Genomic DNA, 26,030 nt, shown 5'->3' on the forward strand with positions numbered 1-26,030 from the left:
TGTAACTCAGAAATGTTTTATTAATACTCTTCTGCTAGAGTGGGTCTTTAAAAAAGGAGGGGTCCTGTAGCACCCAGAAGCCACTTACTCTAAAACAAGTGCCTTTTAGGGAAGCAGTGTGATGTGTCAGTGTAGACAGAAAGCCACCAGAAAAGCTCACCTTTAGAACTTGGTAGGAATGAGCAGGGGTGGGGACCAGTGGGGATCAAACACGGGACAGGATTAGAGTAAGACAACTGAAAGCGCCGCTGGGACCAGGACCCAGAACCGGGAGGGTGCTGACTCTGCAAAGGCAAGCGTCTCGTCCCGACAGCAGCGGCCAAGGGCTGGAGAGGTGAACACAAGTCGGACAGTGACACTTGTCCTTCAGGCCTTGAGGTTTCTCAGAGTTCAAGGTGGTCCTTGCCCAGAGTGGGGGTGTGACATGTCTGAAGCACAAAATCAGAAGCTACTGAGCTGCAAGTACAGCCTGGTCAGTCCAGGAGGATCTGCAAAGCTCAGGGCGGGGAGCGTGCAGGAGGCCGGGTAGAGAGGCAGGCCACACAGCTGAGGACTCCAGAAAACCGCCAGGAGCCAGGAGTCGGCCACCTGCAGGTGCTAATGAGTAGCCAGACCAAGGCCGGTCCAGTTAGCAGGCTTCCAGGCCACCAGCTTTCCCCTGAACCTCAAATCAGCATGGTGCCTTCTACCCGTTTCCAAATCTGCTTCTCAGCTAATCACACCGGAATCCCCCACCCTGTGACCCTCGATTAAGAGGCTGTAAGACTTGGGAGCCAGACACAGGTTCTCAGGAAGGGTGTGGGTCCTGGTGGAGGTAGGTGCCCCTGAGCAGCCTGGCAAGCAGCACCAACCGCTATAAGCGGGCACTGCCTGTCACCACCAGCCTCCACTGAGCCACACTCCCGGCCCTCACACTCCTGGTTGTGCTGTGAAAGAAGAGGGCAAAGGCAATAGGACACGCACAAACACGTGTACTGACCACTGTATTTACTTTGTCTCCCCCGCTGCCCTGCCCTCAGTGCTGGGGACTGGACCTAGGAGCACTCTGCCTCTGCCCTTCAGCCCCAGCCCTATTTCGTTTTGAGACAGATCTAGCCAAGCTGCTCAGCAAGCGGCTGCGTCTTTCAGTCCTGTCCCCGCCTCCCCAGCAGCTGGGATTGCAGGCGTGCACCGCACACCCAACCGGTCTTTTCACCAGCTACACAGCCTGAAGCTAATATAGAACTAACCACACCCAACCACTCCTGAAACTGGAAAGCTACCGGGCCACGTCCGTACCGCGTGCAAGGCTCGTTATTAGCCTGTCCCTAGGTCCCAGGAAGTCCCAGCATCAGATGCGCAGGGCTCGGGTGTGCCAGGAAGCAGGGAGGCAGGAGCTGCGGGTGAGCCTCCCCAGGTGAGGCACGGCGCCTGGCCTCGCCTCGCAGGAGCCCTGGCCACATCCATGTCCTCGTTTCCTTTGTGCCACGGCGAGGGCTCCAGCAGCCTTGGTGAGGCCGCTGGGCTTTCACCTGCCCTCGCGGCTGTCGCCGTCGCCATCACTGTCGCCGTCGCTATCGCTGTCGCTGCTCGCTGCAGACAGGCCATCCAGGGCCTCCCTGTGAGGAGAGAAGCGAGGTCGCACTGCAGAGCGGCCGATGCTCCCCGTGTGACCGCCTCGGTTCTGGTCAGCAGGCACCTGCAGCTGCTGCACCCCAGCACACCAAGAGTAAGAGAAGCGCAAGCCCAGCCACAGGCTCCCCGACTTCACAACAAAGGAGACAGCACTGAATCGTGCACCCTGGCCTCAGAGAGGGAAGATGAAAGCAAGCTGCACACGTCTCCGCGCGGAGGACAGGGCTGCTCCTCCAGGCCCCACTTACTTTTGTTCTGCGTTGACTGCAAAGCCTGCCTTCACTCTCTGGATGAGATCCTCACAGATGGGTAAACTGAAGGCACTTGCCAGCCTCACCACCTCCAGGGCCTGCGCAGGGCTGCTGGACGCTTCAGCACTGTCCATGAACTCGTTCAGCAACTCATTTCTGTAAAGGTAGGCCAGATGTGCACCTGAACTCCAACCCTTCAAGGACCCGCAGCGGTAGCTCTGGCGGCAAGTCTGGTGAAGCCAAAGCTTGGTGACACACGCGCCCCCACTGCCTTCGCAGGAGCACGTACTCCTAGGACAAAGCTGTGGTCACAGAGCATGGAGAAAAGCCCCTGCCTACCCAGAACGTGGGCCTCACATGACCAGCCCGCCACCCCCTCAGGCCTGCGGGGCTCACTCCATCCGTGCCAGCAGAGGCCTGCTCCTCAACTCACCTGGGGATCTTATTATGCCTCCTGAAAAGCCCCAGCATCTTCCTGTGCAAGAGAAGACCAGAGACGTGAGCACCAGCAGGGACAGAAGGCAGAGGGATGGCTCTCAGCCCTGCAGATACCTCAGGGTCACCTCGGGCACTAAGCTGCCTCCCCAACCCACCCCACATTCCAGGTTCCTCAGTCAGATCTGAGACATGACCAGTGCTGAGGACGGCTGCGTCACGTCCTCCAGGGAGGGAACGCATCCTACGGGCTGGACCGCCGTGCTCGGCTGGTTGTGCAGAGCAGGCTCAGATCGAGGCAAGTCTCGTGTAAGTGCGTGCCATCAGCCTGCCACGTGCAGACGGAGGCAAAGCACACACACTCAGCTCCCATGACTCAGCTGAGGTCCGTACCCCTGCGCCAATCATCACGGCCTGCACCCTGCCCACACACCACCCAGCACATCACGTCTCCTCTCTGTCCCCAGCAGCACTGGTGTGCGAGAGAGGAAGCCACACACCTGAGATTCAGGAGGCACCTTCCTGCAGACAGATACAACCACATTCTGGACCTGCCATCCTACGCTCGAATCGAGGAATGCACACGGACCACTGCCACCTTACTGAACTCAGGGACCAATCGCCCTTGTGCCCAACACAAAACACAGCAGATCCACCCGACTGCAGCCACCCTATCAACAGCCTGCTATCAACGTTCCTGCTTCTGAAGAAATGGACACCCTTAACCCCAGGAAGCGACAGCACGGCGGCATGCAGTACGGACCGTGTGTCAAGGCCGGCTTCCGGTGCGTTTCCACGAGTCCCAGCACACAGCCCACCTTTGAAGGTAGAGGATGGGGGTGGAAGAAGCACTTGCAAGTGGTATTCCAATAACCCGAGTGACCAAGATGCATGTGTCTGATCACTCTTTTCCATTATGTGCACAGACAAGCAAGGACTTACCTGCCCACAGATACAGAAAGCACAACGGTCAGAAATAGAAAATTCTTGGCCCACCTGATCTCTGACTGGAACCTGTAAGTTCCCATCACAAACTCCCAAGTTCTAGTTTGGCCCCTGATAAAATGTGTGCGATCTAAGTACAATCGCTTCTCACATATGCCTGTGGCCCTTACCAGGCTTCCTGGGTCCTCCCAGCCCGTAAGAAGAGGATGGCCACACAGTTGAGGGTGTTTGCGGGCCAGTCGGGAGCAGTCTGCCTGGCTTCCTGGCTCTCATAGGTGGACTTGATGTCAGCAGCGCAGTCAGCAAACACTGTCTGAAGCTGAAAGGCTGAGAGTCAGCAGAACTGCCCCCATGGTCCCACATTTAAATTCAGAATCAGACTCATTACAATTTCTGAGTGATGGGTTTTCTTGGCTAATCTTAACAAGTGTATTGCACGTAAGAAATAGAGTAAAAAGAAAAAGGGCCTGGCCTGGGGTAGATCATTCGATTAGCCAGATCGTTCCGGTTCAACTATGAATTTTCTTTGTAGAGGGAAACATTAAAAAAGACACTCCCACTGCTGCTGTGGGCTAGGAAAGAGAATAACTTTAGGAAGGGTGCTCTACCAACAGCAACGTGTCTACATACACCTTTACCTCCAAAAAGGACCTCAGTACCAAGGACAAAGCCGCTAGTACCCATCTAATAAGGTTAACGAAGCTTGAGCTTCAAGACAGTCTTACCTCTGCTGGGTGCTTATCCCTCGCCATGAGCATCAGGATTTCTTCTCTTAGGTTGCTGCGGTAAGCGTGACCATATTCTTTACTATCTTAAAACAGAAGAAAGAACCTAAGAGTAATCACCAAAATGGCTTTTTGGCTGAGCTTTGTCCACTTCAGCTCTTACTTTCATGGTGGGTAGAAAAATAGGTTGCTGACATCACCTATTCCAGGTTTATCCCAGAGTTCCAGAAAACCACACGATTCATGGAAGAACAGTAAGAGCAGTTAAAACCAACACCCGTTTCCAGCCCAGTGTTAAGCCCGGCACACGCACTGCATCTGGTGGTCACCAGTTCCTTGTGGTGAGCTGCTGTCCTACAGCACTTGAGATTTTCAGTGTTCTCCCAAACAGTCATCAAAGCAGTCTTGTGAAGGAGCAGAGCAGAACTGGCTCACAGCTTCTCACACAAAACAAGGCAGAGAGAAACTGGCTTCACACTAACAGAGTAGCCAGCCAGCAGAAGAGACAGAGAATGTCTGTCTCGTCTTGCAGCTAATTTACACACATGGAGCAGACCAAGCACACATCGACAGCCAGGCTGTTGACGGAAACGTGATCACCGCTGCCTCTGGTCAACCTGGCACAGTGGAGCAGCACAGGCCTCGAGGTCAGAGACCTGCCCTGGATTTAGTCAGCCACGCAATGAGCAACAGCTGCACAAGCCTGAGCCTGCTCCCACTCACAGGCTACTCTCAACACAGCTGCACTTTCTTTATCCGTTATGCAATGTAAGCAAGTGACCTTGAAACAGACATCAAAGGTATTCAATTCAGCCATAATAGAAGTTTCTACCCCTAACATAAGGTTAACATCTTTTTTTTTTGGGTGCTGGGGATCGAACCCAGGGCCTTGTACTTACAAGGCAAGCACTCTACCGACTGAGCTATCTCCCCAGCCCAGGTTAACATCTTAATCGAAACACAGGCCACTGAAGTAAGATGGGCCTGGACACAAAGCTGACACTGACCTTTCCAAATCTGAGGAATTATTTCTAGCCGATTGGCCACATCCAATGCTTGCAGAAGATCTATCAGCACTTGGGAATGGGGAAAGAACACCTAATTAAGAGAAGTACACTGATCAGTAAAGATACCTGCAAGTTCATCTGCAACAACAGGACAGTAATGAACCATCTTACTGAAGGTATCAGGTCCTTGTACCACTTCAAGGTGACATCGATTTGTTCCATGAGACAAAGCAAACTGAAAAACTTGGAACTGTGAATGGAGAAAAAAGTATATTTAATCTAAAATCTCTACATCTAACTATAGGTTATGATTAGTGAAATTAAAGAAGAGGTACATAATGACATGCTAAGCAGTCTTAAATATTTACAACACTGTGAAGTGTGACCTCCCAATTAACACCTGGTTACCCGTAACTGCCTCTTCAGTGTACTAACTCTCAGGCCCTGGCAAGCAGACACTGAGAATCACACACACTGAAAGCATAGTGTATGGAGATCTGGACACAAGGAAGCAATCCTCAACACTGTCAGCAGGATACCCCCTTAAGTTTGTGCCCCGGGGAGCCATGTGACCTGTTTTTTTTTTTTTTTTTACATGGTATGGGGATTGAACCAGGACCTCATGTGTGTTGGACAAGCACGCTACAGTGAGCTACATCCCTGCTCTTATTCAGATACTTGTTTACTTTTGGTACCAGGGGTTATACCCAAAGGTGCTTGATCACTGAGCTTCTTCCCTGGCCCTTTTTAAATTTAGGACAGGTTCTTGCTAAGTTGCTGAGCTGGCTTCTATCTTGTGATCCCCATGCCTCAGCCACATCCCCAGCTCTTTTTAAAGTTTCACTCTGAGACAACGGCAGAGTTGCCTAGGCTGGCACAAACCTGCCATCTTCCTGCCCAGGCCTCCTGAGCAGCTGGGGTCACAGGCACCCCCACGCCTGGCGTACATTCATGCTGTCATCTGCCTGAAAGCAGAACAATACTGTAGGCTCTCTGGGCTCTAGTTTAAGTGTTTATGTATGTATGTATGTACACACGTACTTGTGTTGCTGAGGATCAAACCCAGTGCCTCACACGTTAGGCAAGGACTCTACCACCAAGCCCCAGCCCCAGTATCTTGACATTTAAATAAAAACAAGGCACTGGGAGAAAATCTTTAGGAAATTCTCACTACAATAAATTTTTAAAAATATAAAAGGCATAAAGTAAAACAACAATGGATTTTAAAGTGTTACAAAGAAAGTAGAATCTTAAAGCATACACTTGAGACTTCCAGATCTGGCACCTTAGCCACCGCTTTAATTTCTAAGCACTCAATTCACATGTTCTATGAAATAATGGGCATGCTGCCTAAAACCTCCCACTTGCAGAACCTACTAATTAAAATAAAGAACGCATTTCCCATACTTACTAATAGAAATTACGACGAAGATCAGGTCCAATAAATTTCCGGTTATCCCCTGTGTTTAAAAGGCCATGTACTTCATAAGCAAGTTCAAGATCCTTGAGAGATGAGCACTGAAAATTTGCAAGCAGTATTAATGACACTTTATAAGGCAAACAGTGGCACAGAGAAGCACAATTCCCTCTGGAAATGCTTATACCAACCTAATTTACTGACTGACTATAAATTGGGAGAAAAATATATCCTAAATTCCGTGCATTTTATTCAAAATTATTCTAATTTACCTTTGGAAACAAACCCTACAAAAGACACCTGGAGCACTCAGTCCAACACCACTGTACTTGCAAAGCCCACATGAAGTAATTCCAAACCACCCAAGGATAGTGGCGGCTCTTTCCTGCTGTGAATCCTGACTGCTGTCAATACACACCACCACGAAACAAGGTCTGAGTGTGCATACACTTAAGAACCCAGAGGAAAATGGCAGGACAGACACTGAACGGACACACGAGGATCCTTAGGAAGTAGGATGACTACTCATCCTAAAGCCACGTGAACTTTTTCCTGATTAACAAGACAAAAAGAGAAACCAAAATAAAAATCAATTTTTACCAATTTAAAAAGTTAACTGAGGGGTTGTGGCTCAGTGATAGAGCACTTGCCTAGCATGTGTGAGGCACTGGGTTTGTTCCTCAGCAACATATTAAAAAAATAAACAAAAATAAAGGTATGGTGTCCATCTATTAAAAAAAAAAAAAAAAAAGTTAACTGAGAGGCAAATGTGAAATTCTCCAAAAACTTATCTCAACAGAGGCATCATGTGAGTTAAAGTACAGACTCTGGAGAAAGAAGAAAAACAGAAGCAAAGACCTGAGGAGAAGAGGCTGGGAGAGCCCCCACTCCCAGTCAGGGAAGTTACAGCAGAAGAATGGAGCTAAGCAAGGACTGGTACTCACCACGTTCATGGCCGACTGAAAGAACATATCTGAAAGTCAGAGTTCACAGGAGCTTTGGTTACAAGGAGTAAAACATGTCTTCAGGTTGGTAACATTAATAAAACTCCTAACAACTAAGCAGGTTGTGTGCCAGATGAAGTTAACAGGACAAACTGAGGCTGGGAAGCTGATGAGGTCACCACGCAAACCTGGCCCTTGCCACAGGCAACCAGCGTCGAGAATGTCTGTCTGCAGAAGGGGACAACCAGCGATGTCTATACGTACCATCATCAAGGTCCCTTGGAGAAAAAGCCTTCCCTGCTATTTCATTCATTATGTCATAGATGATGAGCGACGGTGCTTTTGCAGAGCTTCCTATGGAACAGGAAAGTGAAGGGTCTTACCCTGAGTCTGCGTCCTATGCCACCACTGAGCTCACAGCAGCTTGTGCAAAAGGGCTGCCCCCTTCCTGCACCAGGAGTCTCAGGCCTGGCCAGAGCTGAGCCAGGTGGAAGGCCTGCTATAGGAACTGCTGCCCTGAGCAGCACAATGCTCCCAAGACCAGAGTCCATCTCTGTCCACAAGTTCAGCCAGACTCTCTCTCAGCCCTTCACAAGCAGCTCAGACACTCCTTAAAGTGGAGCAAACACCTGTGCACACACCCCTCCCCAACCTGACGTACCAGGAAAGGTCAACTGCAGAAGTAACAGATGAGCAGTTCTTTTTTTTTTTTTTTTTTTTGGCGGTGCTGGGGATCGAACCCAGGGCCTTGTGCTCGCAAGGCAAGCACTCTACCAACTGAGCTATAACCCCAGTCCGCTAGATGGGCAATTCTTAATCACACGAGCTCAGTATCAACAGGTCAAAACATCCACCTACGGCAATTCTGGACATTCCCTACCTCTCCACCCCTGATCAAAACACCTGCAGTACGTGCAGAGCTGTCTTGCTCTGTCTCCCTGAAGCACATCACCACTGGCTACCACTCCTGTTTAATGGTTACACAGCTTTCTATTTCATGTGTACTTCTTCCTATTTCGGGGGTTCTCCCTTGGGTAAACATCTAGGAATTAGTCCTGCAGAAAGCCCTTGATGCACATATGACAAGTCAACACTCCCACCCCACCGCGGCCACAGCTGTCATTCAGGAAATCCTAGTACCACTGACGCAGGTTAGCAACCAGGCCAGGTCACACACGATGGCACAGAGAAGTAGACAGGCTCACAACACTGGCTTCACTAAGGTCTCATCACGGTTGAGTGGAACTCTAGAGGACACACATGCCATGGAAATTCGTTTATCTGTTGCCAAGATAAAGTCAGCTGCCTGTCTGGTTTTTCTTTTTCTTAAATTTTTTTAGCTGTAAGTGGACAAAATACCTTCACTTCATTCATTTCATGTAGTGCTGAGGTTTGAACCCAGGGTCTCGCACATGCTAGGCGAGCACTCTCCACAGAGCCACACCCAGCCCCAGGTTCGGTTCTTTTCTTAAAGACAAAGCCTGCCTGTGGTTGGGGTGTGTAGACTTTGTAAAATGTGCCCTCCAAACCGGAGGACGAGGTTCCTTCCTGTGGCACTAGGAGGAATGACTAGAGCTGTCCTCTGAGCGCAAGAGCTCCTTCCCAGGCTGGGGACAAGTGAGTGAGCAGTGAACAACGGCTCAGTGCCCCCCGTGCACCTTCCTGCACAGGACAAGACACGTCACCACCTTGTGCTGTCACTCCTTTCTGACAGGGCTGGTAACTGAATGGTAGAGCTCAAATTCAACTGAGTGTCCAAGTGCATCCACAGAGCATAGCTCCTAAAGGAGCTGACCTAAAACAGGTGACAAACGGAGTTCTGTCACAGAACTTTAAGTTTTTCCTTTAATTAATTAGCCACATGTGGCTACTGGGTCTTGTATTAGGCACACAGCTCTAGAGATCAGAAGGAACTTCAAACTCAAAACCCTCTGCCCTTTCCTCTTCATGTTCCAACAACACAAGCATGTGACAAACCTATCCCCTCCCACTCGGATCTCACCTCACAAATCACAAGGTTATCACCCTCAGGAGTAACTTCTTACTCATGCTACAGGTGTTAACCTGTGAATTCTCTTACTTCACACGCAGAGAAGGTAATCTGCAACAACTAATTACACAAACTCAGGGAGCTGATAGATGTTCTACACAAATTAAAATAACAACAGATTATCATACATACCTTGTGGGTAGAACACCTGGATGATGTGGTGGTATGTCGCAAGCGAGGGTTCTGAAATTATTGGGTGGATGGAAAAAATAAGGAATAAAGTAAAAACACAGCTGTTCAGAATAGAGCTCACGGCGTTCACATGGCGTTAACACCCGAGGATTCCTGTTCCTTTAAACAGGCATTTCCCAGCTCATCTAATTCGCGGTAAGGTGGAAAATCCCCGGAGACTGCATCCCCTCCCACTACCTCTCACCAACCGGAGCCCCATGAAGAGCAGAGCAGAAAGAAGCCGGCGATGGCAGGTGCCCTTCAACAGGGCCCCTCGTGAACACACACCAGGCCAACAGGCACACAGAGGCACCTTGTCACCAGAAAATGTCCACCGTGGAAACCAGAACTAACTCAGAGTGACCAACTGTCAGCAGCACCCCAAATACTAAAATGACATTGTAATTTGCTATAAAGGATACAAAGATGAAGGCGAGTTTAGTGTCCTTGGGCATCTATGGAAATGGTCCAGAACCCCCTCCAGTACCCAGACCCTCAGAGGCTCAAGGTCCCCTGAAACCCATGGCTCTGAAGGGGAACGTGCACATGCCACCAAGTGTGTCACAGGGCAGGAAGAGGCCCAGGGGAGCAGCCCACACAGGGACACACAGATGGGCTTCTGTGCGCAGTCTCCGCCTTCAGGCAGGACTCCAGGATGCACCCTCACCTATCCCCATGGCCTTCATCTCACGCAAGGTCTGCAAGGCAGGCACTCTTCCAAGTGCATAGAACCTCCGGAGATGCTTCAGAATGGTGTTGAAAGTCTGCAGGTTTGGTCGGACCTTCTGCGCAGCCATGTGTTTCAGCAGGTCCTAGGAGAATCAGAAGCAGGAAGTACTTTTATGCTTGGGTGGATAATTTGCCAATAAACTGCATTTCATACAAAAGGAGAGAAAAACAGCTTTCTGGCTGTGTCTGTAGCAGGTCAGTAACCACATGCAACTTACGTGACAGGAAAGTCTCAATAGCTATACACCACTTTTGTAGCAACAACACAGCAGTAAGTAAGTGGCACAGCTATCCTGAAGGCCTGCTGTGTACTCTGGTGGAGAACTTCAGCAGGAAAGCAGCAGGCAGACACCTGCCGCCTGCGCAGGCCTTCAGAGGAACCAGCACTGCTCCTTACCAGTATGTTGTTCCACTTCTCCTCAAACTTCTCATTCGCCACCAGTGCACTTGCTTCAATCAGTGCATTGAAGGTATGAACATCAGCTGGAAAGGAAAACACACAACTGGACCTCTTCAGCTGCTTCCATCAATGGCACAGAGGAAGGCGGAAGGCAGGCCCGTGACTGAGGCAAGATCCAATGACTTCACACAGGCTCTTGGGAGAAGAAAAGGAGAGTGACAGGAAGAGATGTCAACTCACCTTGGAGCCTGTTATTTAATAACTCGGTGTACAAGTTTAACGCCTGTGCATGTGCTCGGTGCTGGAGGGAAGGGAAAAAGAAGGGTCATCAGCTCCATCTGTCATAGGATGCCTGTGCACCTACTGTTCAAGGTCGGGACTGTAGCAGTGAACACATCAGACCAGCCCCCCTTCCCCGAGGCGCACACTCAGGCTCTGCCTGGAGACTTTGAGCTGTCAAGTCTGAGGGCAAGGGAGGCACACTACCACGTCCAGTGGGCAGAGGCTGGGAGCTACTAAAACACCCCACAACGCAGAGGACAGCCCCCATGATAATCTGACCCAAAACGTTAGCACAGGTTGAGCACTCGTGATCTGAAATCTGGAAAAGTGCAAAGACCAAAACCTTCTGGCACTCACAATGCTGCAGGGGGAAAATTCCACACTCAACCTCACGTGACATGGCGCAGACAAAACAGTTCCAGAAAAACACTGCGTAAAATGACCTTCATGCTATGTGCACAGAGAGTGTATGTGAAACACAGATGAACTTTGTGTTCACACCAGGGCCCACTCTCAAGGCAGTCATTAGATAGATGCAAATATTCCAAATCCTAAGGCCTTCTGGAACACTCACTCTGGTCCCACGCATTCTGCATAAGATGTAAACCTGTAGTTCTGTGCATGAGAAACCCGACCCAGTGAACTCTGAAGAGAAACCTAAATAAAGCAAGAGTACCTTCACCATTCCTCGGATCATTGTGCAGTAGGAACGTGCGCTCTTCTCAGGCATTAGAGCAAAGATTCTCTCAGCATTGTTTCCGGCTCTAGACACGGAGATCCAACTTCAGCCAGGGCCGCAGGGCAGCCCTTGAACAGCTGCCTGCAGGCACCGATAGTTCACAACCTCCAGGCCGTACCCAGTCTCAAATGATCCCAACACCCATAGCAGAGGATGCGGCACCCCCGCCTTGAACATGGGGAAAACCAAGACTTGAGGGAGGACCCTAAAAATGCCACCCAGGGCTTTGCAGACACAAAAGGCAAACCCTGCGGTAAGTGCCATCCACCCCACCCTCCTCACATCCTCAGACGGACCACAACGAAGGGCTCCTGCTGAGCCTTGTCACATCCTAGCACATGCACACTTCTCTCTCCTTTAGTAAAAAGAGAGAGAGAGCACTTAGCACGAATTACCCGAGGATGTGTGCACTCAGATCCTAAGTCCATGCTCTGAACCATTCGGAATCATCAAGACCCTAAGAAATCTAACCTGTCCTCTTCTGAACTAATTGCTTCAGAAAGAAGTCTGATGTTATGGCACTTTCCCTCTCCGGACACCCAAACCAAACATCTTTGTTTTGCTCAGACCCCCCTACTTGATTTGTGTAGACTCTCAAACGTAGTTAAGCGTTACACACCTTTTCTTCATAACTGTGAACACATTTACTTGGTCAGTAGTCTTAATTTGGCACCATATTCTAGCATCTGCATTTTTAGTCAATAAAAGCTTCACATCTTTCAGAATTAGGAGTACTTATCCCCAGGTAGCACTGCTGAGACCACAAAAGGAACCCAACAGCCAGGCTGAGTTAAATGGGGAAATCTAAACAAGACGCCCTGAACGGCCCGTGCCACAGGCTGAAGGTGAGGCCTTACAAAAGAGAAAGGTCTAAACCACACGCACATGACTCTACCCTTACTACCCAGCGAAAGCAAACCCTATCTTAGGGCAGCAGCAGATCACATCCTGTTAGGGGAACCATGATGCAAGGTTCTGACTGTGCGACCTACTTCCAAGCGACTCCAGCCTGAGGACCAGCCTTCACACCGGGTCTTCTGTTCTTTTCCTCTGTGGCCTCTTCCTGGAACGAAGCATCAAAAGAAATGGGATGTGAGACACCAGAAAGCACTTTCCCAGGCACGGCACTTAGAAGGCGACAGGAGGGCTGCAGTTGTGCTCAGTGGTAGAGCGCCTGCCTGGCATGTTCTCTAGCACTTACCTGGGTTCAATACTCAGCACCACACGTAAAAATAAAATCAAACAGAAGATCCATTGACAACTAAGAATATATTTACAAAGTTTTTATAAATGGCAACAGGAACTCAGGAAAAAAAGGAAAACTAGATCCAGAGGAGGCAAGAGAAACCCAGCAAAACACTTATGCCCAGACATGTAACCAAGCAGGGCCACGGAGGAAGTGAGATGGCTCTTAAAGAACGTGATGCCTGAAAACAAAAAGGAGGAGGGGGTGCAGGGGATGAAGCTCAGTTGGCAGAGTACCTGCCTCCCATGCACAAGGCCCTGGGTTCAATCCCCTGCACCACACACACAAAGAAAAGAAAAAGAACATGATGCCTGGAGACAAGATGGAGTCAATGTCCCACAGGCCGAGAGAGAAACTAGAAAACAAACCACCACAGGGTACAGCCTCCTCAGAGGTCTCACCAGGCTTGACCTATCAAGAGGCACTGCTCACGATTAGGGCGCAAGCAAGAAAGGTGCACAGACCCAAATCCTGCCCTCTGCTTGCAAGGCAGGCTCTGGATACCACACTGCCCAGAGCTGCCTGGGCTGAGGAGGAGACTGGAAGCAGGGTGGACTTAGAGCCCACTGCAGTGGACTGCAGAACACAGGTCACATTAACAAATAACCTCCACTTACCGCAGGAAAACCAGGAAGAAAGGCGCACACACCCCCATCACCCAGAGAGAAACCCTTTTACAAGAACACACAGGTTGAGTATCCCTTTATCCAAAATCCCTGGGACCAGAAGTCCTTCAAATTTAAGATCTTTTCCATTTTAAGATATGTACATATACATAATGAGATATCTTGAGAATACACTTTAGACACCTCACATAAAGGTGATTTTATACAGTATTTCTAGTGTGCCTGGTTCTGACTCCAAATAGTCCCATGTGGAACTTTCCACCAGCGGCATTCAGAAAAGTTCAGATTTTGGAGCATCTGGCTTTGAAAACTTGGATTAGGGATTCCAGACTAGGGATGTTCAACCTGTACACTGCTGTATCTGTTCCCCCTTAGGTGGTCAATCCTTCACATTCAAACCGATCTGCATGAGTGGTCTCGAGAATGAAGAGACACCCACCAGAGTTCCACCACACACTACTGGACATCTAGATTACGTTCAGCACCGTAGCAGTTACAGGTAGGAAAACCACAGTAAGAACAATGTCATCTATGTTTCTGCTTACTTGAATCACAGGGTCCTGGGGATCTACTTCCAGAAGAGAAGCTCCTGGGTTTTGAGAGGCTATTCACCTGAGGCAGCCCTCCACACAATCCCAACACCCTTCTCTCCCTGCTCTTTCATACACGGATGTTTGAGGGTGCCAGAGCCATGAGGTCTTTCCCATGTTTTCACCATGACTGACAGAAGGGCCACAGCCCACATTTACGCTCAAAGCTTTGCCTGAAGATGTGGTAGGTGAAGACAAAATATTTCAAAGAAGGGGACTAGGGCTAAAATAATTGTATGCGTTTCCCCCCCCATAATGGGAAATGAACCCAGGGTCTTACACATGCCAGGCAAAGTGCTCTCCACTGAGTTACACCCCAGTCCTTTGTATTCTGCTTTGAAGACAGTGCTTGCTAAGTGCTGGGTCTGGCCTCAAATTGTGCCCCCTTGCCTCAGTCTCTGGAGCAGCTGGAATTACAGCGTGCACCACAGCATCGCTTTCCTTTCACTTTCTATCAAGGCCGTTTCAGGATGAATAGCAAACCACGCCATGCCTCAGTACAGATCTCATACTGCCACGCTGACATGAAGCACAAGAAACTGTCCAATTTTGAGAAGGTATTACTTCCAAAAGAAACTTTAAAAAGAAAAAATAAAAAACACGGTCAAAAGCTGTTACCAATTCTTCTGACTTCTCAGTTTGTTGAAAATAAAAATCAGCTGGAGGCTCTTGATCACCATAGTAACACAATAAATCCAAGAGACTATTGGTTGTTTCAATAGAGACAGCAGTTTCTGTGGGAGAAAAAGAGGGAAAGAAACCTTCAGATACCCCAAAACTGAAGTCTGTGAGACTATGATCCTCTACTTTTTCTGTTAGTGGTGCTTTCTTGGCTATATACTTAATATCGCTACCACCTTACCAATTTTTGAATATGTATCAACTTAAACACCTAGATTGATAAGGGAGCAACAAAATCCCAATTAACCATGAAGTCTAACATAAAAGTTTAAAAGACAAGATGAAGGCTGAGCTTGAGTCCACATATCTTATGCACTCATATCCTTGGAGAAACTGCCCCATGGTCTTAACAATCACTTCCAACAGAAGAACACTGCAAGTCACCGCTAGTTACCCTGGCCCAGACCTAAGTGCACAAAGGCAACAGAATTACTCCACCACAAAGCTGGCCCAGAACTACTAGCATAACTGCCTAATTAGAATAGCCTTTTAAAAACTGTTGTTCATTTGAACCTCAGCACTGCTCCCAATTTTTTTTTTAAATAAAAACTGTTGTTCAAAATGTTAGATACTCCCATTTTGGCACTTGTTAAAAAGGGAGAAAAAAAAATACGAGGTAATTTTTACTAGTTTAAAAGAAAAGTAATTCAAGTTTCTAACAAAACACACTGAAAGATATAAAACTGCCCCGTAAGAAACTGAAAAGTGCAGAAGAGGCAGGCACGGGTCAAGGAGCACGCTTTCATCCTAGCGCTGTGCAGCCACGGAACAGAGGCTTCGGAGCAGTTTCTCCCTTATGAAATCACCATGAAGCCCTGCAGCTCACAAGGCGTCAGAGAATGAAGGTACACAAAAGGCCTAGCAGACTGACAATAAACTCTCTACACTCCTTCCCTGATATGACGGCTATTAATGAGGTTCAGTCCTGACACGCCATCTTTAAAAAGTGCTTCCTGAACATGCACACACACCTAGGCCAGTGTGTGTGAAACTAGAAAAAGACAAGCCTTCACACCAGGAACTCCACCCAGACTCCTGACAGGTGCTGCTCTCAAAATCATCAGCAGCAGCACATCTGAGGCTTAGCAGGCTACAAACAGATTCCTGGACACAGAGTTATGCAAATGTTGGTGTTCAGATGTGCACCAACTGACTTCACCCATTTTGCATCTCTTTTTTATGCTAAATCTCCAAACGGTACTTCAGATTCTAAAAGCACCAACTTGGACATACTGTGTACAGCCTCATGTAGCGCCATCTGTGAGGCTCTCCAGGTGTGTCTCCCTGGAGGTCCGTCAGTTCTAACTCAGAGTGCACAGGCCTGTAGACCTACAGTCTCTGAGGAAATGAGCAACTTTCTCAGGGTCACAGAATCATTAAGGTCAGAGCTAGCACCAGTATCAAGGTCTCTGATCCCAGCTCAGTGCTCTTTCAGGTATTTGTCAGTTGTATGTGGTCCTGCCTTCCATACACAAGAGTACAGGAAAATGGAATATAGCATGTTCACACCTTGTTAAAGAGGGACGCCAAGAAGAACGGCCAAATCATTGCTCCACGTGCTACAATACAAGAGCACAAGCCAACAAGGCTGAAGCTCAACTGCCTCTCGTTTTAGAGCACAGCCAGAGAAGAATGTGAAGTACCGTTTGTTGAACTATGAAAACAAATGACAGACACAGCCACCAAGCAGAGGCCACAGGCACTCAACACCAACTGGCTCAGGCCACTGTGACCCGTATCCCTAGAGCAGCTTTAACCCAACAGTGTCACCTGCTTGCAAGAGCTGATCAAACATGTCCACCGCTGCCTTCACTTTCTTGAGCTTGATCCGTTCCTTCAGGGCAGCTTCGCTTACATCTTCGATCTGAGGTTCAAAGTACTCTGGCATTAAACACTGGGAAAACAAGATGGTGAACGTTACCATAACAGGCAGACAGGACAGCCACATAGGACAAAAGCACGTTCCTGCACCAGGTGTTAGCCACCACCCTAACATGCATACCTTACTTGGAAACCCAACTAAAGCCACAAAGGACAGAAACAAAACCTTTTCTCCACTCCAAAACAGACTGTTCAGCCACTGCCTACCTAAGATTTAAAAACACTCAAGCGTAAGCATTCCTGAGGACCCCTACCTACTGCCAACTAAGCTGCCCAACTTAAAGCTATCTTAACCACATTTTTCCCTGCTAGAACCTTCTTTCTCCTTTAGGCACAACCTTGGTTTAAGATGTCAGAGTATATCTAGTTTCCACAGGCAGAAAACTTTCATCCTGGGTGCTGCTTTTCTTCTAAACATTCAATACTCACTTCCCCTCCTTCACCAATCAGCTCAAATTCTTTTGAATGGGTAGGTACTACTGTATCTCAGGCACTCACGCTCTAGTGATACAGAGGTGGAAGAGGCATTTTCTACTTGCAGTCTAATCAAGAAACAGATGCAGGGCTGGGGACGCAGTTCAGAGGTGGAAAGTTTGCACAGGGCCCTGTTCAACCCCAGCACTAGCAACAAACAAACAAAATACAATACAATGTGAATGGTACTGCCCACCACACAGGCAGGGGACTCTTGGAAGGCATCACACAAGAGTGGTCCCAGAGTTGAGCTAAGCTCCTTGTTGCAAGAAAAAGCAACAAGACACAGGAGGAGTGTCAGTCCAAGACAAAGGGAAAGGGTGGGCCACAAGTAATCATTCCGTGGCCGCCACTGCCCTGCCGAGGACCTCAATGTTCTCACCTAACAATCACACTGGCTTTCTGATCTGTCACTAGGAGTCACAGCATGAGGACGGGCAGGCCGTGTTTGGGTCTGAGTTGTGGGAAGCAGGGTGATGTGAGGTGAGGGAACAGTTAGACAAGATGACTCTTCAGGTGAGTTCTCTACTCATGAACTTAGGAGGGCAGGGGTACCTCCGTCTTGCTCCCCACTGTGCTGACACTGAGCACACAGCTAGCACACAGCAGGCCCTGCATAAATGCTCACTCCATAGCTACAGGACAAAAAGGTTGTAGAAAACACGACACCCCGAGCACAGGGGTCTGGGCTGGATGTGCAAGAGGCCTAGAAGAGCCTGACAGCTGCTGCCACAGAAGAGCATAAACAGAGAGACACGGGCCTGAGTGCAGAACCCGAGACACCCACGCCTAAGGAGCACAGAGTCTCAGAGTCTCAGAGGTAAGCATCACAGAAGGCAGAGCACAGACACAGCAGGATGAAGAGCAAACGCACACAAAAGGCAGTGTGCATTTAAAGAGTACTACGTCAAAAAGGCAACTACCCTCCTTACCGGTATATGAGGTTCAGCTATGTCCTTCTGAAAATATTCGGGATGTGAATTAATAATAAACTTTGCTGCGTTCTCCCCAGACTTCTTTGCCAACAAAAATGAACGCTATATTAGAAAAAAAAAAAAAAAAAAAGGACATAAATTGGCATTTGTATGTAATTTAGACTCACGCAAGTTCAAAGGAACATTCCCAGCAATTACTCTCCCCCTACAAGAAAATGCACCAAGACACAGAATCCTAATGAGACACTCGAGGACAGCACCCCACGTATCCACCTACTTCCCTGGGAGGACGTGACTTCAGGTTTAGAAAACACCTTGAAGTGCACAAAAACCAACACAGCCACACTGAGGAGTGTGTGAAAAAGTTTCACACGAAAAACCAAAACCAAAACTCTCTCCAGAGGAAAAACATCAGAATCTTTCTGATGAAAGTAGTGAAAGATTTATAAAGTCCACCAATTTATTAGTATCTACAAATTTTTCAAAGGTTTCTACAACTAAATTATACATGTACTCTTTTACACAAACCAATAAAATAAAAAAATAGCACCAGAGAAGTTGGATGAAAACACTCACCGACTCCACAGAAGATGTTGGTATGAGGTAAGGGTCATCTTGAAATGCGGAGGGGACAGCTGTGGGGTCCTGGGGAAAAGACACAGACACCTTTCCAGCTAGACTGTTAACGGAGACCTGTTACAACACTGTGGCACACACCTGTAATCCCAGGGACTCAGGAGGCCAAAGCAGGAGGGCTGAAAATTCCAGGTCAGCTTGAGCAATTGAGCAGGAGCCTCTCTCAAAATAAAAATCAAAAAGGGCTAGGAGTGTAGCTCAGTGGCACCCAGGGTGGGGGGGCTCGTCAGCGTCAAGGCTAGGAGTGTAGCTCAGTGGCACCCAGGGTGGGGGAGTGGGCTCGTCAGTGTCAACGTTCATAATTTCTGTACAAGAAGTTTTAATTAAATATTCACACATACGCAGGAATATGTACACATGGGTATATATTAATACACACGTCTACAGAGGGACAGAAGTCACACACGCAAACAAACACCTACACTGTTCTGTCAGCTCTGCAAGACTTGCCTACAATTATGTACACCTTAAAGCAAATAAAGGCTCAAACCCCAGGGTCACTTGTTAAGATTGAGTCTACTGTCATTGGGACCACTGCTGTTGTAACTTCTGGTAAGGATCCTCTGCGTTACATAATTCTGCCACGGACTTTGTGGAACAGGATTTCCTTCACAGTGTGGTCACTACCCACCTACGCTTAACTCCATCCACAAGTTCCCTCCTCGAAATGCAAGAAACCACTGGGCCCTCTCTGCTGTGGGCAGAGCAGTTTCTCCGTGTTGTACTTCTTAAAGCTGCTCCCGGGCCCTGAGCAAAGGCGACCTTCCAGCACAGAGGTCCCCACTCAGAGATGATGCAGAATTACCTCCTCTACTGTTCTCCTCAGCTGATCCTACTTGGGTTTTCTGGGGCTTCGTTCACAGTGAAAGCCCAACCTGAATTCTGTGACTCTCCTCGCTGTGCCCTGTGCCTTAGAGTCTCCTGGGCCAGGACTTCCCTGAGGCTCTTAGGGAAAATGGCTTTTCCTGGGGCCTGGAGGCAGGTTTTTTCCTTCCAGGCCCAGCTTTCTGCAGTCACTGTGAAGGCCCCGACCCCAGGCAAGGCTCATTTCACCTGTTCTGCTACTCACTGCCAAGCTGCAGTTATGGGACAGGCACACTCATTCTCAGAGCTGACATACGCCACAAGTTGTGGTTACCAAACCACCACCCCTCAGCGACAGGCACTTCAACAAGCTCTACCAGTGATTAAAACTCACTGGTGTGGAGCTGGAGTACAGTTCAGTAGTACACCTGCCCTGCATGCCCAAGGCCCTGTGTTCAAGTTCTAGCACCTTAAAAAAATTCCTGGTATGATGTAAAAAGTCAGACAAAAGACATGCAGCTAAGTCAAGATTTTAACACAGTAAATAGCCTGATCAATCATTGTTATAGCCTTAAGTTTTCCCACATTTCAAATGGAGGGAGTGGTTTAATTTTTAAATAACTTTCTGAATTTGCAATAGTTTAATTCTGAATAATGAACATTAAATGTGTTAACAGCCATGTTAAAACCTAGAAGTCCTACTTACCCTGTTCACTGTGGATGCAAGCGCCTGAAGAATAGCCACTTTATCCCTATGAAAGAAACAGATGAACCCTAGTCAGGGCTCTTGACATGAAGTGATGAGTGATTCTACTCTCAGGCACCTCAGCCAGTAACAGTTCAGGCCTGGCCTGGAGCCCAGACCTCCCTCTTAAGATGCTAGCTACAAGATGAGGTGATGTCTACTTGCTATGCCTGCAGGTGATCAGCACATGCTCCTCCTTGCTGCCTGCGCTCACCCAGGGCTAGCAACGTGCACTGTCGTGTCCTAACACCATCTTGCTGACTTTCTCCTATGTATTTCTCCTATGCATTTTGATCGCAGCTTTCAGGACCTCTTGTCTTTACTACCCAACTGATGGCTTTCCCTCAGCTCACAGGAGAAGAAACCACAGGCTCCATCTGCATCTATGGAGTCAGAGCTCCCCAGATGCACAGAGGGTGGCCAAATGCATCCCTACCGAATTCCCAGGTGACTCGGTGCACCTGGTGTGGAGTAGCTCTCCACCACACATGACCCAGTGGAGAGAACTGCAGGCCAGCTGTCCTCAGCACCTGTCACTCAGCTACTGGAAAAGGTTAACTGGCACCAAGGGCAATGAGATAATTTGGTTTCAATTCTATTTTTAACTCTTTTGTTATATTTAATGTGGTTCACTTCCAAGAGAATTATAGTAAATTCATCAAACAAGGAGTACTTTTTCTAAATAAAGTTTAACCTAACATTTGTAAGAACATAAGTCACCTAAGACAAAAGAGTAAGAGCCAGGCTTGATGGTGCATGCCTGTAATCCCAGAAGATCAGGAGGCAAACCAGTCTTGGCAACTTAGCAAGGCCTTAAGCAACTCAGTGAGACACCAACTCTCAATAAAAGACAAAAAAGGACTGGGGATGTGGCTCAGTGGTTAAGCGCCCCTGTATTCAATCCCCAATCACTCCTTGTCCCCCAGAGTAGAAAATTTTACATTACATAAAAGCTAAGTAATTCCCTGATCACATAACCTCCACCAGATTTTCCATCCATTTAAAGTCACATGTATATAATTCCCACAAATGATAAAGAAACATTCTCTCAACTCTCAGCACTCCTTAACTAAACTTTACATTAGCATAATTAAGTCTCATCAAGTTAGCACCTCTTCCTAACACACTGAACAAATGGCAGTGAAAACAGTGACAGATTATCACTAGTTCTTTTTAAAAAGGGTTGTTTTTAGAAGTCATCACAATGAACATATTATCTTTGAAAAGTAATCTGGGTTTACAAGTTAAGCTAAGTACTTGGTGTCACTTTCTGACCCCACCCACCATGAGGCTGGTATATTCCCAGGATTTTCATAGATATTTTTACACACACATATATCCATAAAAGAAAAACCATGTCACTCTGCATATGTGTTTATATAAGTTTGAATGTAGGGTGGGAGGGGCTAGCTTTAGGGGTAGGTTTAGGGTTAAGGTTAAGGAGGGGAGCAAGAATGGAGGAAGGAAGAACTGTATAGAGGGAAAAGAGGGGTGGGAGGGGTGGGAGGGGTGTGGGGGGAAGGAAAAATATAACAGAATGAATCAAACAACATTACCCTATGTAAACGTATGATTACACAAATGGTATGCCTTGACTCCATGTACAGAGAAACAACATGTATCCCATTTGTTTACAATTTAAAAAAAAAATAAGTTTGAATGTACTACTCACAGTATAACAGATCTAATTCATTCCTTTAAACATTATATCATGTGATGACCATTTTTTCCTATTCACTTACTAATCGATGGGCATGCAGGTTGTTTCTATTTGCAACTGTTCCCAAGTCATGGAGAATATTCTCATTCCTGTCTCTGGATGTACATGCACAAGTACCTCCTGAATGGCCAATCAGTATACACATTTTAAAATTTTGACTCAAAAAATTTCCCACCAGTCATTCCTATTTACTGGTCCATCAATAAATATATCCAGCTCTCATTTCTCTACATCCTTTCCTTACTAATCTAGAGGGTTTTAATTTACATTTCTTTTATGAGTCCAGTTGCCCATGCATTGATCGTAATTGGCTCCCACTCTCCCTAAAATAAGTGCACAATTCCAATAAACCTGTTCAGAACACTGCGTTTATCACGTCATATTCATATACAAAAACTCACCATTACTCCCAACAATTTATTAAAGACTTCTACAGCACCTGTGAGATCTAGGAAATCAGAGCCTTAAAATGCCTCCTCTCTGAATTCAGGCAACAGGGATCTGTAGTACCTCAGGAATCCTCCGGGTCTAAGAGCATGGGTTCCTGGCCTGGAAGCCAGAGCTCCGTCAGGGACTGAGGCACACCCTTGGTAAAGTGACACAGCATGGATTTGGGGCCTTGGGGGCCACAGGGTACTGTCTAAGCTACTCAGCTCTGCCAGTGTGGCACAGAAGCAGCCGAACAATAGGCACACAAGCGAGGCTGTGCTGCCCAAAAACTGTAACACGAATTTGAATCTCATGTAGTTTTTATTTTATACATCACCTTGTCTTTTTTAAGATAATCCGACCCATTTGGAGACATAAACATCTACATTTTCAACAGAAATCAACGTGCCAAGTGCAATATGACCCCTCTTGACATCACATCCCACGTTCCCTCCAGCTGTATGTGGTTACACAGTGATAAGACTACACGACATAAAATGAGCAGGTGGCTCAACCAGGCCGCAGCACACCTCAAAAGCTCCCCCTTTTGTACTTCCCGCGGTCCATTCCACAGAGGTGGAGGTAAGATGGGTAAAGTGCTTTGGACTTTAATGCCATCAGGGAACTGTCTCATTCGTGAATAACTACATTCCTTCTCTGACTCTCAGGCCAGAGCAGACAAATGAACCTGATTATACCTGTGTAATGAAATACTACACAGCCACTAAAAATTAAGAGCAGAGTATAAAAATTACATCTAACGGTTCAATTCTAAAGTCTAACGTATATGCACAGTTTATACAAAAATATAAAGTTACACTGCAATACACAAACCAGTTATTGCCCATTAGGATCTTTGTAAAAGGCACTGTTCGAAATGCTCTTTTAACCCTTTAGATTGGCACTGTCATTATCCACACTTCACTCTGGCAGGAAGACTGAGTAACATGTCTCTGAGCAGTGGGACTGTCAGTAATTCTGGTTCCTTTCTGTATGTTGGAGTTACTAGTCCATCCCCCTTTTGACCATAATCATTACTTTTGTAATTTAACAGTCTTTTTTTTTTTTTCCTATTAAATGAACCTGAGTCTGTAAGTTACACTCAGAATTCTAAGATCTATCTTTTTGAGGGGTCTTTAAGTGTATCCAATAAAATCATATTACAACAAGCATTTCTGTGAAGTTTTATTTCTTACATATTCAACAACTGCTGTGTAATTAGAAGAGAAAATCCGTTTAAGGATCTACCCAGTGCATAAAAGAGCTAACTTTTGTCCGTTTTCCCAATCATGTGAAAGAGAACTTACTTAAAAAAAGAAATTAGTCTAATATAGACACTCAGGATTAACGATCATTATGTAAATACTAGCTCAGTCAGAAGGTCTTGGATTGCTGAAGTGAATCTCATTCTGCACACTCCACCCATCTCCCTTTCTGTGCTTTAAACTCCCAGCTCTCGCCCCACTGGCTGCTCCCTCCAAGTGGACAATCCCACAGCACTTCCTGTCACTGACTCCTGAACTAACCCCAGGTTTCACTCGTGCTAAGTCACTTTGGAATGAACACCAACTGAATATTTACCAAGTTTTCTTCTTTGGAATGACGACTTCTTCAATTCCTTAATGAGAAAAAGAAAAAAAAATGAATCAGTTTTCTAATATTACAACTACAAGGGAATATAACATGTAGATTAAAAATCGGAATTATTTCAATAGTTTTCTTAAATCTACCTGTTACATCAATTCCTTCAACCTTTTGGAGGGCTGCACTCCCAGAATAAAATCTGTAAAAAAAAAATAAAAACCCGAAAGCTAATGCTCATCAATCAATCAGCTTACCCCCCCTTATGTGCATTCTGAGTCCAAATTTTCCAGTTATCACGGATCTAACAGACTGGATAATTCAATCTAGAGGTCAAGATATGCCAAGAAGACATGGCCTAATCAGCATGCAGCACCATTACTAGGGAATGGGTACAAGATACAGACACAAAATAGTCAAAATTATTTGAACCAGGAAATTACATCACAAAAAATTAGGAAAAAAAGATGGAAAATTTTAACATCATTGAACAATTTAAGCAGCTGGTTTGAAATACAAAGGATTTTAATCCTGGGGACTGAGAACCCTTTGGAGTTAAGAAGAACAATTTAGTGAGCTTGCCCTGATAGTAAAGGCCTATCTCTTTTGCAGCAATTACTGCAAAGCTAAGATCACCAATGACCTTATACTCCACTTCCTTCAATAGCAGCAATACATCAAATACATGGAGGCCTAATTTAGACTTGGAACTGCTGACCTCTTCCAAGAGGCTCAAAATTCTTCCTTACCCCAAACACGGAATCATTGACACGACTCAATTTTCAATGCCTTATTCATGGATAACTATATTTCTACTTTATTAACATACTAAAAAAATACAATTGACACCAGACAGCATACACAGTTACCTTAGATATTCCTTTTTTTTCCAGTATTGGGTTTTGAACTCAGGGGCTCTCTACCACAGTTACTACCCCAGTCCTTTCAATTTTTATTTTTCTTAAATCTGGGACAGGGTCTAAGTTGTCCGTGCTGGTCTGGAAACCACGACCCCTGCCTCAGCCTCATGAGTTGCAGGCACGTGCCACCTGGCCCAGCTTTATGTATTCCATCTTAAACAGCATCAGAACTATCCAGATGATTAAGCTAGGATAACATCAAAAACATACTTCCGGGCTGGGGAAATAGCTCAGTCGGTAGAGTGCTTGCCCTGCATGCACAAGGCCTGGGTTCGATCCCCAGCACCGCAAAAAAAAAAAAAAAAAAAAAAAAAAACCACACACACTTCCTCGTCTACTCTGTCCCGGGCGTCATTTGAAAACACCTCTGGGCACCACGGATGATTCAGAGAAGGGGCAACTCCTTCGAACCACGCTGTGTCTCAACAGGAATGCCACTGTCTTGACCATCGAAGCTGAGGGCAGGTGCTGCTGACCGGCGCAGACAATGGACAGGGCAATGTGCACACGAGCGTGAGCAGGCCTGTGCCGAGGCCGCCAGGCCTCCTCACCCCGGAACACCTGTGAGCGCTCCGCGTACCCCCGACCCGCAGAGCCGCAGAGGCGCCGGAGGTTCCCAGCGGGAGGGCGCGCAGCCTCACACCGGGCGGCAATGCAGACGCGCAGGACCCAGGACTGCCGAGCAACCGCAGCCCCGCGGGGCCGGGGCCGCGGGGCGCATGCGCACGCCGTCCACGCTGCCTCCGCGGCGGCCGGGAAAGCCGGGCTCGCTTGACCCTGGACGCCCTCGTGGATGCCCCGCGCCCTCTCACCTGCAGCCGCGTGCCGGCTGCCACACGCCCGCCCGCCGACCGCGCAGAGGCAGACGCAGGGCGCCGCAGACCTTCAGCCACCCCGCAGACGCCGCCGCGGTCGCCGCCATCCCGGCGTCTCGCAGAGCATACTGGGAAAGCGCTCCCTCCACCGGGCCGCGAGGCGGGAAGCGCGGCGGGGAGGGGGGCGCGTGCACGCGCGGCTGGAGAGGCCCGCCACAGAGCGGAGTCGATGCGCCTC

The 26,030-nt window shown here is 47.6% G+C and overlaps 1 protein-coding gene and 1 non-coding gene across 3 annotated transcripts; both read right to left on the reverse strand.

The window, feature by feature from the left end:
* On the reverse strand, positions 1-25,939 carry Ptcd3 (pentatricopeptide repeat domain 3). Of its 2 annotated transcripts, XR_007104682.1 has the most exons (25): positions 25,790-25,939; positions 24,207-24,259; positions 24,058-24,094; positions 20,289-20,334; positions 18,719-18,787; positions 18,140-18,244; positions 16,623-16,746; positions 14,790-14,905; positions 12,702-12,772; positions 11,647-11,734; positions 10,929-10,989; positions 10,686-10,771; positions 10,227-10,371; positions 9,521-9,571; positions 7,603-7,692; positions 7,339-7,367; positions 6,389-6,495; positions 5,149-5,227; positions 4,978-5,068; positions 3,971-4,056; positions 3,416-3,564; positions 2,299-2,340; positions 1,863-2,021; positions 1,279-1,598; positions 1-428 (listed from the first exon to the last, which is right to left on the reverse strand). XR_007104682.1 is itself a non-coding variant. In XM_047522815.1 (24 exons), the coding sequence occupies exons 1-24, from the start codon at positions 25,897-25,899 to the stop codon at positions 1,508-1,510; spliced, it is 2,085 nt and encodes a 694-aa protein (XP_047378771.1). In that variant the 5' UTR covers positions 25,900-25,939; the 3' UTR covers positions 1-1,507. The 2 variants fall into 2 exon arrangements, 1 of the variants encoding a protein (XP_047378771.1); XM_047522815.1 differs by having other exon boundaries at positions 1-1,598.
* On the reverse strand, positions 2,584-2,717 carry LOC124963756 (small nucleolar RNA SNORD94). Its single transcript, XR_007104797.1, has one exon. It is a non-coding gene; the product is annotated as a small nucleolar RNA SNORD94 (small nucleolar RNA).
* Positions 25,940-26,030: the final 91 nt, after the last annotated feature.

Source organism: Sciurus carolinensis, chromosome 13 (assembly GCF_902686445.1).
Source record: "Sciurus carolinensis chromosome 13, mSciCar1.2, whole genome shotgun sequence".
In the NCBI taxonomy this organism is placed as follows: Eukaryota; Metazoa; Chordata; class Mammalia; order Rodentia; family Sciuridae; genus Sciurus; species Sciurus carolinensis.

Bases quoted from the DNA above. Each gene is read 5' to 3' on its own strand.
- Ptcd3 (XM_047522815.1), bottom strand. From the start codon at position 25,899: ATGGCGGCGACCGCGGCGGCGTCTGCGGGGTGGCTGAAGGTCTGCGGC. The intron at 5,228-6,388 runs GTAAGTATGGGA...CTCCATTCACAG, and splicing joins CTTCGTCGTAATTTCTATTA to TTCCAAGTTTTTCAGTTTGC. The intron at 3,565-3,970 runs GTAAGACTGTCT...TCAGCCTTTCAG, and splicing joins GGGATAAGCACCCAGCAGAG to CTTCAGACAGTGTTTGCTGA.